Source organism: Thunnus thynnus, chromosome 8 (assembly GCF_963924715.1).
Source record: "Thunnus thynnus chromosome 8, fThuThy2.1, whole genome shotgun sequence".
In the NCBI taxonomy this organism is placed as follows: Eukaryota; Metazoa; Chordata; class Actinopteri; order Scombriformes; family Scombridae; genus Thunnus; species Thunnus thynnus.
In genome coordinates this window covers 23,688,578-23,703,257 of record NC_089524.1, presented here as the reverse complement: position 1 = coordinate 23,703,257, position 14,680 = coordinate 23,688,578, and the positions used below count along the sequence as shown (strand labels likewise).

The window sequence follows — 14,680 nt, the reverse complement described above, 5'->3', positions numbered from 1 at the left end:
AAGGCCTGTCCTCAACTTTGCCTCAGCCTGACATCTGGTCTGTTAACATTTTAGTCTGTCGCTGACAATGACAGATTGTCGCATGCCTAAAACAGTGTCTGACAGTTAACTGTTTCTCAACCAACACCTCATTGAAATGTTACTAATAAAAACCTCAATCTAAGCTTTAGTTGTGTGAAATCAGTGCAATAGGACAGCTTTAGGTCTTCATAAAAAGTGTGTTGATCTCTCTTTTTCCTGTTATTTCAGACATGTCATAAAATGGCCACAAACCATGCTTTCTATAAGGCTTTATTTACTTTAACTTGTGCAAATTCCCGTTTCAGGCCAAGACAGAAAGCATGGGAACCTTTTTATCAGTAGGGCAGTGAATATATCTGGTTATCATGTGTTTCCTCACTGTGAAAAGGAGACTTATCCAAGTCTAACCTGCCCCAACTGGAATGTGTTTAAGCCCATTGAGAAGTTTCTTTGAAAAAAAGTTTTGTAATACATGACTATAAATGACGGTAAACATTGTAATCAGGACTCCAGTGATAAACAGTGAATGCACCTTTTTGGTGCCAAGAAGGTGAAGAATGTGCAGGCTGCAGAGTCTTCCACGAGGTGGAGCCATTTCACCAAGAGAAGGAACCCCGACCACATGGGCAAACTACTATCTAAATAAGGCAACAGGCAGACGCTGTTATAATCTCCCAATCTACTAAAAAAAAAAAAAAATTGATTTTTTATCAGGATTCTTATGGATCACCTGAGCGCAGCAGTATGTGTTATTGATCTAAAGCTACCTGAGATCAACAGTGGATAACAACAGAAGCAGAACTTGATGGTTTCTTGTGACCTCCATCTGTCACCTTTACCCTGCTGGTTCTTATCAGGTTAGTTTATGTATCTGGACTTATTATATATTTATGTCCTACCTATCTTATTCATGAGCTAATTAGTTTATATTTAATTAAAGTGGCAGGCTGGGCGTGTCCTGCTTTGCAAAAAAAAAATTAAAAAAAATTGCTTTCTTTTGTTCACACATTTTGTCCAATATTTATTATAAGCTACCTGTAGGTGGTTGCAACCCACTCCCTCTTTCTCTCTCTCTCTCTTACACACACACACACACACACACACACACACACAATAACAGCAGCCAGGTTGCAGCCATGGCAACGCCACCGGCGCGCTGTTATCCTAAAGTGGTGTGAATGGAAAGCAGAGGGCTGTTGCTGCTTTGAACTCTACACTCCTTCCTCCGCGCTGCCGCCCAGTCTCGCCTGGCCCAAGGTACGGGAGTGTGTATCTGTCTTTTGTCTGCCTGTGATGGACGAGGCGGAGGACGGCGAGGAGGAGCCCAAATTCCAGCAGCCTCAACCAACTCAAGTAACCAGCTTGACCGGATGCGAGGATGGCAGCAGCGCAGTAACCAAGATGAAGAAATTTACGCCAGGAGGCGGAGCCGCGTCCATTGCGCGCAAAAACTCCAACAACAATGAGCTCTGGCTCCTGCGAGACGAGGACTCCGCATCTTTTACTGGCTCTGCTCTGTTATGCCAGAGGGATGGTGCCGGCGGCCGAGGCGGCTCAGAGTCAGACCACAGGAGTGGAGGGGTCACACACTCAGAGGCATGCGTGATAGGAGAGGGAGCCATCGGTATGATATGCAACAAAAACGGGGATTGTAGAAGGGACCCGACCAGTTCAGGGAGCCTCTCCTCTCTTATATCAAGACAGGAAAAGCAGACAGATGGAATAGTAGCAGCTGAAGACGGCAAGGGGCAGGCTGCAAGCATGGATGGCTCTATCACTTCAGCGGGGTCCCTGACACAGGGGCCCGGAGCCGAGGTCAAGTCAGCGGCGGCGACGGAGAAAAAGGACTCCAGAGTTTCCTTCTCCAATGCCCCAACGAGTAAAGGGCAGACCCCAAGTCTGCACTCGAGAAATTCTGTCACATTCACCAAAGCGGAGGATGGCCCGCAGATTGTGCCGGATGATGGAGACTCCAGGGGGAATCAGACGTACATGCAGCGGCAGTTTAGTTCCATGCTTCAGCCTGGAGTTAACAAATTCTCCCTGCGCATGTTTGGCAGCCAGAAGGCAGTGGAGAAAGAGCAAGAGCGCGTAAAGTCAGCGGGTAATTGGATTATCCACCCATACAGCGACTTCAGGTATGGGTCAAATCGAGTTAGGCTCATAAACAGTGAATACTCTTAATGTGAGTTGGTCTTCAAGGAAGATAAACAGCATGTGAAGTCTGTTTGAATCTGTGAATGTAGTAACACATTATCTGGTTCCCCATCTCCACTTTAACTTTAGATGAGAATATATTAAAAGTAGAACCATAAGAGGATTATTAATAACACACATCCAAACAATACAAATAATAACAAAAAATGAATTAAATATTTACGCCTATATTTTAACGTGTTAAAAATATCTGAAAAACTTATGAAAACTGAAAGATCTGAATGATTAATTGATGCCAAAAACGTTAAACATGTCCAGTTATGTAAAAATACTCTTATGAACTCAACAGTCCTTAAAAGGACAGGACATGTCACCACTTTTCAAGAGTATAATCTGTAATATTTCACATTTTAAGGAAGAGATTTTTTTTTTTCCCCTCGACGACTAAACGCTGCTTTCAGCGGTGAGGTTGGGCTGTATTTTGGGTCTCCGGACAACTCTTGCTTACATTGCCAAAATCATGTGTTTACTGCAACATGACTTATGTGTCTATTATGCTTCATTTAACGAGATTCGCCGTAAAGGTGAACCTGACATGAAGTTGGAAAAGTGCGTGGTTAGGTTTCAGCACCAAGGACAGCTCTCCCACTTATCTCATGCGCAAAAGAGAAGCAGTCTGATGATAGACCAAACCGTTTGAGCTCTTAACAGTCCCTGAATGTGATTTTGCTATTTAAATATTCATAAATATAATATTTTGTAGTGTTTTTTATGGCCAATTGTGTTAAGTGACAGATAGAGTTTAATAACAGGGCATTTTCTGAAATAGAGGATTCAAGTCATGACTCAGCAACACTTCAATCTGTTCCTCCCTTTGCATTGCAGTCTTCCACTTACTTTCATCTGATCAGACAGCAGTTTAACAGCATTGGCAAAAACATACATTCAAATGTCCTAAAGCCCAATGTCATGTCTTCAAATGTATTTTTGTCTGATCAACAGCCCAAAAACCCCAAAGATATTCAGTTTACTGTCACATAAGATAAAGAAGAGCAGCAAATCCTCACAGTGGAGGAGCTGGGACCAGAGAATGTTTGGCATTTGTGCTTTAAAGATTGTTTAACGATTAACTGATCATCAAAATAGTTGCTGATGAATTTTCTGTCAATCAACTGATCAATTGAGTGACTAATTGTTTCAGCTTTAAAAACATAGGTTTTACTTTAACAATTCAGTGAATACAATTGTAAACTACAGGTTAATGGTGTGGGCTGATTGGCCAATTCGCAAGGGTTGTTTTGGACAAATAAATGTACAACTATCAATTGGATATGGAAAGCAAACTTGTAGTTGTGATAAGTGACTGAACTGTTCTGTTTCTGTTTGGAATGACTTTCACCCGGCTTATCTTTCCTATATATTTTTGTCCCTCTGCTTGTCCTTGATTTGACCTTGTCTTGAGCCAGATGATAGGCATATAAGTCATCTCACCAGGACAAGATGCGGTACACTTAATAAAAAATAAATCAGGCATTTGACAACGGATCAGCCGTTTATTACTGTGGTTAGGGGTGGCGCTGTTTTCTGAGAGTGTGTGCGCCCCATGAGAGTGCATTGCTTCATGATACAAAAAGCTGGAGAAACCACATGTCATAGATCAAGCAGCATCAGCATATTTGCTGGCATGTGATATGCATAGCAAATAGCAACACTGCGAGCGTCTAGACATTAGTGTTTCAGTTTTCAGACACTTAACTGTTTCTTAAGTCCCCTTCCATTTTGTGTGTTTGTGTGTGAGTGATTAAATGTCCACACACTCCGTCTCTAAACATCTTCTCTCCACTGCTCCACCCTGTCAGGTTCTACTGGGACTTCACCATGCTCATGTTCATGGTGGGCAACTTGATCATCATTCCCGTGGGCATCACCTTCTTTAAGGACGAGACCACCACGCCCTGGATCATCTTCAACGTGGTCTCTGACACCTTCTTCCTCATAGACCTGGTGCTCAACTTCAGGACGGGCATCGTGTTCGAGGACAACACCGAGATCATCCTTGACCCCAAGAAGATTAAGAAGAAGTATTTGAAGAGCTGGTTTGTGGTGGACTTCGTCTCCTCCATACCTGTGGATTATATCTTCCTCATCGTGGAGAAAGGGATCGACTCAGAGGTGTACAAGACGGCACGGGCGCTCCGCATTGTCCGCTTCACTAAGATCCTCAGTCTGCTGCGTCTCCTGAGGCTGTCCAGACTCATCCGTTACATCCACCAGTGGGAGGAGGTAGGCTGAGCTTCAATGATATAAATCACTACTATGATTTCATCATAGTCAACACACAGTAAACAAGGGAAACCCACAGTATAGGCAAGGAACACCTCTGTTTTAGGCTGTGTGCTATATTTGGACATTTATAGTTGTTACACTAATCTGTACAGCTATCACTATCTGTAACTTGACTAATATCAGATCACATATCAGCCAATATTCCTTTTTTACGCTGAAACAAACAATTTTGGCAATAATGCCTCAAATTTGGTAAGATTTGTGTGAAATGTCAAATACATTGTATTTTATAGTTGAATGATACATTTCAAGCCAGTATCGGCCAACGATATCGGGCAGCTGATATATTGGTCTGTTTCTGTTTTTTCATATTTTGTTACATGATAGCGTCTGCTGTCTTTGCAGACTATATTCCTCACCTTCCTTCAGCATTTACTGAAGTTACCTTGCAGACAGAAACATGCAGGTACACCAGTACCTCTGAAGGAATGTGTAGACCTTCACACAACCATGTGAATATCATGAATCTGGTCTTACAAAAGGGTTCAACAGCTTCACTTCTGCCACAGATCAAAGCCATCAGAGCTGTATACTGTATATGATCACTGATTCCTCTAGTAAGACTATAAACCTAGAAGCTGCAGTATGGATATAATGACATTGCTCTGGCACTTTGAATTGTAATAGCTTATAAAAAAAGAGAAACTAGTCCGACTGTGCTCTGATTCTGTGCTTTGACTGATAATGTGTATTGTGTTCCAGTGCAGTGGTTTATGTCAGTATACAAGCAATTCTCTTTGTATATCAAAACAATCCTCCTCTGTATAATTAACTCCAGACGAACAAAAAGTGAATTTCTACCATGTACGCCTGATAGCTGGAAAATAGCTCATCATAATCCAGTGTACTGATGCAGTTAAGAATTCATGAAAAATTAATTTGTGCTTATCAGTGAGAAAGTGAAAAGGGATTTTCCAAAGAAACGAGCACAACCACCGAGGACACTGATTGCCATTTTTTTCTCGTTTTTATAATAGTTTTAATGCAGCGTTTCAACCAATTAAGACATCAAACAGTTGTAGATGGATATCAACCAAGTTGAGCACAATATTCTCTGATTATATTATACATCCGGATATAGTGTTTATCTAAAGATAGATGCATTATGATCCATCATATGCTACGTTGAGACGATTACTACGTGTGTGTGCTTGTTTGTCTGTATATAAACTGAGGATCCCTATTTTAACTAACCAAGCATCTATGAATCACTCTGAAAATAACCACTGCTCTTTTGATTACAAAGGGGTAATTTGAGCTCGACAAGAACCATAATTATTGATTCAAACACACACAACTGGATGCTCCTTTCCGTCTCAGCTCTGCCCTGATCAGCTTAGTTCAGCTGAACTCTGCTCGGCTCAGCTCGATCCAAACATGGCTGACTGTGTTTTCCCTCCGCCCAGCTCAGCTCGGCTCGGCTTAACTCAGCTCGCTGCAGCGGGTTTCTCCGAAAAGATCTACTACTGACGCTTAGCTCAGCAGGAGGCCGGCAGAGAAGAGAATACTGGGCAGCAACCTCACTCAAAATAAATAACTGAAATTTTTGACATGATCTTTAAGAGACTGGTTCATCTGCGTGTGTGTGTGTGTGTGTGTGTGTGTGTCTGTGTGTGTGTGTGTGTGTGTGTGGGTGTTTTGTTTTTTGTTTGAAGCAGAGATAAGCATTGTTGGGAATAATCAGAGCAATTTACTGAGGAAGCCTGTATCATGGCTCTCCACTTGCTGGCATGCCCAGAGGATGCCTCTCTCGTGAGCTGGACAATGATGGTGAAATGGTTGGAGTGGGAGTGTATGAATAAAGATGGGGACTGGTGGTGGGGGTAATATTTCATCCAGTTCAATAGTTGTCATTTGAATCATCTTGACTAAACATGTCAATGTATTTGACCATGTGCAACAGAAAGGAGGAGAAAGTCTTTTATCTGTGTTTTTCAGGCTGTGAGTTCTGGTCACACTAATGTGCCTTGACCCAGATTGTGGTCTGACAATGACACATGGCCAGGTGCTGTTACGGTGTCGGGGGGAACATTAGTCCTGGAGCCTCATTAATCATGATGGGAATGCTTCCTAATCACAGGGCAGGGCCTCACAGTGTGTTTCCCTTTCTCCTTCTCCAAATTAGCAAAAGCCATTAGCCATTATAGGAGATGCTTAAAAAAGTGAAGAAAGCTGAAGTGATTTTTATAAAGGTGGAGTAAAGAAGTGCCTTTTGGCATCTGGTCTATAGCTAAATTACATTTTTTTTGCCCAAAGAATACAAGGAGATAGGGAGGGATAAGACTCAAAATATGCAGAAGAGTGAAGAGTAAGGAAGAAACACAAGGAACAAAGAAGATAGTTGAAGAGGATGTAAATTATACATAAAATATATTATCATGGGGCATATAATTGTTCTTCCAAACACAGACCACATTAGCAAGTGGAGTTTAATATGCGTGCTGAGTTGGGTGGAGTAAGATGTGGCTGGCTTTCTTGTGTTGGCACTGTAACTAACGAAAGACATTTGCACCCTGGGGTTTAGTAAGAGAGCTGGTTTTGAGCATATTCAGCGAGCTGTGAGTTGAGGGCAGCAAGGCCTCTAAGGTGACGGGATGAGTCATCAAACGTCCTGACCGGACTGCTCCCAAACTGTAAATTCACAACAGAGGCTGCTTGTTCATCTCTAGAATAACACACACACACACACACACACACACACACACACACACAGAGACACACACACACACACACACACACACACACACTCTCTGGCCTAGTTCACATGTAGTATCATGTCTCAAGTGAGAAATTAGTGTTGTTTTTGATGCAAGAAACCATCAAATTGGCCCATAAAGCATGGCTTTCCAATATGCATGAATATATATATACTATATGCGGACATATACGCAGCGTCTGGCCTACTTCCCTTGTAGGACAATTCTCTTGTTTATTGTAGGGAATATGCTTTTGCTTACGATTTAGCAAAGCATCCAGTTGGCCCAGCTAAGCATAGATTTCACACCAGTGCACACACATGCATGCAAATCCAGCCACATACACATACACACATGGTGGTGGTAACAGGGCCTGGCTAATAGCCAGCAAAGCCACAGTGAGTTGTGTTTACAAGGCTGTGACCACAACAGCAGCTCCACACAAATGAGTCCTCTTACCTGAGGGGAGCTTTGCTAAGAAACAGCAGAGGGAGGCCAGCCTGGGCTGCTGATCAAACCTTCATCAACACTAGATGAGGTTTTACTTTTGAGTGAGTACATACACCACAGAGCTTGTGCTTGTTTGTTTTCCCCACCTGGCTATAATGTGGAACCTCAGCCTGACGCAATATACTACTGAGACTGAGGAGGAATGACATTTCATCTTGCAAAATCCAAAATACAGTTTTGTTGCTGATTAGTGACATCATCATACAGTGTTTAACATCTTAAACCCTAATATTCTCTTTAAAAACAACAACAACAAGTAGCTTTAAAGCTAGAAAACACTTCACACCATATGATAATACTACATATACACAGTATCATTAACTTGTCACAACACTATGTTGAAGATACATGATGCTTCTGTTAAAGGAAACATGTTTTTTATGGCTGTACCATCAAATTTAGAAATTCTATGATAATTTGCATTATCTTAGACACATTTTCCTGAAACTGAAGGCGACATCATTGGTATCTTTGTAAACTTTCGGAACTTGCTAAGAATTTTAAATTTTAAATATTGAGTGAGGCTGCCAAACTAGTTTGTAATAATGGACCCACCAGTGGGTTCTGGCAGAGTTAAAGAGGTTAATGACAGTATTGTAGCTCATGCTCAGACTGTTTAACATAAAAATTGGATGTTAGTCAAACTATTCTGTATAGATGAATCCTTGCATACTTTGTTATTTGGAGAAATATGCTTTATTGCTTTCTTGGCAAGAATTACATGAGAAGATTGATACTAAATATGGAGCTGGAGCCAGAAGGTGACTAGCTTTGCTGAGCATTAAGACTTAACTGTTCATAGACTGTATTCGCCATATAACAGCACGAAGCTCTGTATAAAAATTATTTTTTAACATTTCTTTTAGTGCACAGATGAAACAACGTGTTCATTAGTGAGCTTTAGAGGTGCTAGTATGTGTATTTTTTAAAGAATTTTGACAGAGCTAAGCTAGCTGTTTGTCCCTACTGCCAGTCTTATGCTATGCTAAGCTAAGCTAACAGACAGACATGAGAGTGGTATGGATGTCCTCATGTAACTCTTGGCAAGAAAGCGATAAAGAATATGTCCAAAAATGTCAAACTATTCATTTACTTGATGTAGTTCATACTAAATTTTCTCTTGAATATATAACCTCTTTCTTGGTTTTTATATCAAATATTAAAAGGATACATCCTTTTAAACTACACACTCTACCAAAGGTCAAAAACTCACTGACTCTCCATTTCTCTCCTTAGCTGAGCATAATCCTTAGCTGCTCTGTTTATACCAGCAATCCCATTTTCACTCAATATGTATAAACATAAACTGATTTTTCATTCTCCTCACACTTCTGTTTCTGCCTTTTCCTCCTCTCCACGTCTGCCTGTCTCTTCTCCCCCTGACAGATCTTCCACATGACCTATGACCTGGCCAGCGCTGTGATGCGAATATTCAACCTGATTGGTATGATGCTGCTGCTGTGTCACTGGGACGGCTGTCTGCAGTTCCTGGTCCCCATGCTGCAGGACTTTCCGTCTGACTGCTGGGTCTCCCTCAACAAGATGGTGGTAAGCAAAATGCTATGTGTGTGTGTGTGTGTGTGTATGTGTGTGTGTGTTTGTGTGTGTATTTGTGTGTTGGCAGGGGGTTAAAAGTGTTTGTAAGTCACACAATTACATCAACATTAGCATGCAAAGGTGTTTGGCAGAAGCACATTCCCCATGGAGCCCAAACGTGTGTCATTTGCAGGCAGATGGAGAAATAGGATTTATTTTAAGTTGAGTCCGCGTGCATAGACACACACACACACACACACACACACACACACACACACACACACACACACACACACACACAGAGGACCGGCCTCAATTAAACCCTCTCTAGTTAAACCCAGGAGACATGCCAGTGTACAGAAAGCAACGGGGAGGGATGAAAATAGAGCCTGTTTTCACTCGGTTTGTTCTTCAGCCTTTCTCTTTTTTATCTCTCTTTTATTTGTTTCTCCTCTCAGATGTCCTTCCCTCCCTCTAGCTGGCAGGTAGCTTCTGGCCATCTGCTGATAGACAGACCATTAGGAAAAACAAACTCTCTGGAGAGCAAGTGGTGCAATACTCGAGCTGCATCAGAAATGATTAAAGGGCCAGTTAATTAATGAACAGTCATTATTAAAAAAAAATTAATTTCAGACTTACAACCTTTGTCAACCAACCTGTATTTAGAGAACAGGAGTATAACTTACCCAGTTAACCTCTAATTTTCTTAAGGTTAATTCACAGATCATCAGTACTTTAAAGCTGACGGTTATGCATCTTTATCTTTACTTGGCTCCATACAGAAGAAATACACATATGTAGAGAAATATTAAATAACATTTTTCTAGATTTGGTTTTAATCGTTTTGGACTTCAACCCTTCCAACTCATCATTCTGTAATGATAACAGATTGGAAGTTGGTGACTGACAGGACCAGAGGCACAGAGAAGTCAGGGAATATGAGCACTGTGACACATACAGTACGCCTGCTTGGCCTGTCACTCAATACCTGCTATTTTCACACTCTTTTTACTTACATACCATACATTACATATATATACATATCCACACATATGACACATACATCCACACATAGACAGAACAATATCCTGCTCTCTACAGTACTGAGAGAGAGCCACTGAACCTGGCTCAAACATTTAATACCGCATTATTTAATGATTTTGCAGGTGAGTTTATGTAGTTGAACCAAAGGCCTAGATGAAGGGCTGTTGCCAAACAGTATATATTGTGTATATACTGTATATTTGTCTGAAAAGTTATAATTAGTTTGAGAGCAGCTTTGGGAAAAGAGAGGAGCAAACATAGAGAAAGACAGATGTGCATTAATATGATAATTGGTTTGAGAGCAAGAGAGGACATTTAAATTGACTGAAAAGGGAATAACAAGCAAGAAAAATTAGAAAACTGATAGAAAAGGCCTGCAGAAAAATAGTTGACAGGGTGAGATGGTTGTCCTTGTTGAACCTCCGTCATCTGAAACAATGTCATTGGTGGACTGCTGCTTATTGCTGTAGTATCAGAAGCTGTGAATAATTTCAACTGGCGTGTGAGTAGCTTAAACTATTCCTTGGCAGGAACATCACATCTTTGTTGCGTCTAAGGAAGTTCAGCAAAACTGGATAATTCCCTCCGTATGCTTTTGTCAGGCGCAGGCGGTTTCCTGAGCTGTGTGACACTGCCATCGCTAAGAAATGTTTCGTATGCTGACAATGAACCTTCTAATTTTGGCACATAGATATGTGACATCCAGACCCCTGAAAGTGCTCCTCTGAAAACGCAGTGTACTATGTCACATTGGTGTGCATGCTTGCGTGCATACGTGTGTTCATGTGTGTATATATGGGGTTTGGGTGTGTGTGTGTGTGTGTGATCTCCAGGAACAGATGGATCTCACACCCGTTGACCCTAGGGGACAGCGCTGTTGCTTCTCTGTTGTTCGTCACTCGTTTGTCGTCTCATCTCTGGCCATCTTTTTGTTCTCACTTGCTCTCTCTCTACACACACACACACACACACACACAAACACACAGACATCTCTCCTGTGTTCTACGAAGGGGCCAGTACTGTGTGCCAACTCTATACTCTATGTCACCTCTGACTCAGACACAGGAAACATTTGAGATATCATTGACTTTGACTTAGTTTGACTGAGATAATGAAGTTTATCCGTCGACTATAATTTAGATGCTACTGTCCTCCACTTGTTTGCTGCGCATGTTGTTCAAACATGCCCACTCCCTTGGCATCCGGAGTTGTTTTCTCAATTCACAGTTGCAAAATAAATGTGGTGATAGCCCCTTATTAGCATTCAACTCCAATTCAATGAGACATTTGGTGCTGATCTTTTCCAATCTCAGAGAACAGGCCGCTTCTATATTGCACAATGACGTTCTTGTGTATATGTTAATTAACGCCCGAAGGGTCTGAACGCAGAGAAAATATATTCTACTCAATGCTGTCGCCCATGAATCTTTTCCAGCTGTTTTTCCTGACTTGCTTTTCTCCTCAATGTGTTGTGCCTCAGAGTGTTGTTTATGCCACACAGTGCCAGTTAGCACCCATGTGGGAGTGGCAGCCTGGTGTGCTGTGCCGCTGCCATCTCAGGGTAATCAAGGTCAGGGATCGTCTTCGGAGTGGCTTTAAATGAGAGACGCAGCGATAAATGATCCCATCCTCATGCTTCAAATCAGGCTGCTTCTTTTCTGCCGGCTGACTGGCTGTCTGCCCACACTGGACACTTACTGGACTCCACCCTATACTTCCCTTTTTGCATCATCCGTGCACTTAGGCTATGGAGACACAGCCAGATAGCCTCTGGTGAAGAAACAACACTTAATTAATTCACTCACTGCCTCAGAGGACACTCTCATATGCGCTTTCATACCTGCTTTGTGTACGTCGGACTTTGAAACAGAGAAATAATCAAAATATCCCCCTTCAAATCATTTTCCCTCCTTTAATGTAATCATCTCTGCCTCTAAATACTCAAAAACAATATCTGTGACTTGTAAAAGATAGAAGACAGCAGTGTTTTTTTATAAGCAGGATAATCAGGCTCCCACAGCGGAGTGATCACAAGAGGCCAGATCATCATGTCCTGTTATGCAAGTGACACTCTGTTACGTGGATGACAGGTGGTTTTGTCCCATCTGCCTCAGCCCGATTGGCTGTCAGATCAATGGCGTTAGAACAAAGCCTCTCTCTTCTTCTCAACTTCTGTCTGCTTCAGTCTGAACTGCGTTTCTGTGTTTAATATTTAGGCTGCTGGAGAACATTGTAGTGTAGAGGAAGAGTAGCTGTATGCATGCACACACAGTTGCACTTCAAGAGGCCTTTAACTGCTTTGAAAGTTAATAAGGATATCCTCCTTTGATTCTATTACTGAAGTGATATAACTGGCAGGCAGGCTGGTCGGCATCCGTAAGAATAATGGACAGTAGTAGATGTTTGGTCAGAAACAATAAATCAAATTTTAAAGTTGACAATGCTAGAATAATGGAAAAGGGGTTGACAAATTCACTGCAATTTATCCTGAGGTGGGCATGAATGTGTGTAACTGGTACCTCCCAGTGTTGTTAATATTTTCTTGACGCTTGATGAAGAAAAACACCCTCCTCACCCCAATATCTCATAATGATAGCAATTTTAAGTGAAAAAGCTTCTTTTCACTGCTCCGCCTCCACAAATGAGTCACTCCTTGTAAAACTCCTGAAAACTACTCATAAGTACAGTCATAATTTTTACCCTTAGCACACCTAGTAAAAAGCTCCACTTGCACGGCTGAAGTTTTAGCAGTGACAGCTGTGGTGTTCCCTAACGCAGTGCTGCCAATGTTGAATACCTCACTAATTAGTGGTTTCTGAGGCTCCGCTGTAACTATGCAGAAGACATGAAATATTGTTAATCTAGCCCACAAGTAAACAGATCGTTTCATCTAATTTGTTGCATTATGTGGAAGTTGTTCTTTGGACAGATGATGTTGACCTTCTTCCTCTTATCAAAGGAGAAATACCAATTAAAAGCTAATGAACTCAAACACAATAATAACCGCTTATTGAGCAGCAAGCGATGGTCCGCTGAGTGAAATTCTTCTTGCAAATCAATAAACTCTTGCCTCATAATTTACAAGCATGCATTCCATATCTGATGAAGTCAATTAGAGATACACAGGAGTCAGCTGAGTAAGACTTGTTCAAACCAGACAAGATTCAAATCATTAACATTTACAACACAAGTGTTCATTTACTGTTTATTTAGTACTTTTTTCCAATTTCTTCTGTAATTCACTGGAACAGATTGTACCTTTTTTGGTTCACTGTGGTTACTTTAGAACATTTCATGTCACGTGGTACAATATCTTGCTCTAAAGAGAAATTAATTAAAGCTGCAACAAGGTGTATTCAGATTATATTCTGAAAAAGTAGATGATAAAACTGATGTAGTATCACACACTGGTTTGAGTAAAAGTTATAGTTCACTTTAAAGAACCGGGGAAAGTTGAGATGTGATCAGTTTGAGTTGGATTCAAACTTGATGTTGCAGTAACTTTGGCAAACAGAGCCACCATGATGGGGTTGCTCATAGTGACACGACAGATAATCATCACCTGCCTCTTGCGTCTTTCACTTCATCATTTTGATTTTACAAACAGCAACTTTACTATTTTGATTCATTCTCACCACTTTCATCACCTTCATTTCCACAAAAAAGCTCTGATGAACCCACAGCACACTACATACCCAGCACCAAGCACCAGATAGACAAAACTAAGAGTAGAATGAATACTTGATTTATATTCATCAGGTGGCCAGAAACATGTCTTCAAATAAATGCTAATGTTGCTCAGTATCTGCTGGATTTGTAAATAAGCAATTGTTTGCTAACAAGTTTGCAATATCAACTTAAATGGTGATGATGTGAATGTTTCTTCATTAATATTGTGAAGTATTCCAGCGGATACCAAACCGTTGTGCAACATCAGCAGTGCTCATTTGGTTTTAAATAATAAATACAAACAGGAACCCACTGGTTCTAAATAATGAATCTTAACATTGCTAACAAGTCTTTTATGGCAGTTTACATGTTAAAATTCTAAATGTCAGAGTCATCTAAATGTTAGCCCTCTCAAGCAAACCAAACTCCCCATGTCAGTTTTAGACTGTCAGAGAGAGAGACTTCAAACTGTTAAAGAGATGCGCAGCAGCATGACTGGCACAAGTCTAACACACACACACACACACCACACACACCACACACACACACACATGCACATTCAAATACAAGCTGAGACTCAAACAGCACGTAAACCCAGCGTGCACGTACACTCACTATTCTATAATTATGCCATCATACATCATAGATGTCCCATACTCCCTCTGTGTTCCTCCCTAAATGTATTATGTACAATTAGCTAT

At 41.2% G+C, this 14,680-nt stretch overlaps 1 protein-coding gene across 1 annotated transcript in view; it reads left to right on the top strand.

The window, feature by feature from the left end:
* The first annotated feature begins 34 nt into the window (after positions 1 to 34).
* Positions 35 to 14,680, top strand: part of hcn2b (hyperpolarization activated cyclic nucleotide-gated potassium channel 2b) — a 40,304-nt gene continuing 25,658 nt past the window's right edge. The window contains exons 1-3 of the mRNA XM_067597303.1: positions 35 to 2,159; positions 4,038 to 4,461; positions 9,117 to 9,278. Coding sequence (XP_067453404.1) covers positions 1,315 to 2,159; positions 4,038 to 4,461; positions 9,117 to 9,278 — 1,431 coding nt within the window. The 5' untranslated portion in view covers positions 35 to 1,314. The remainder of the gene's footprint in view (positions 2,160 to 4,037; positions 4,462 to 9,116; positions 9,279 to 14,680) is intronic.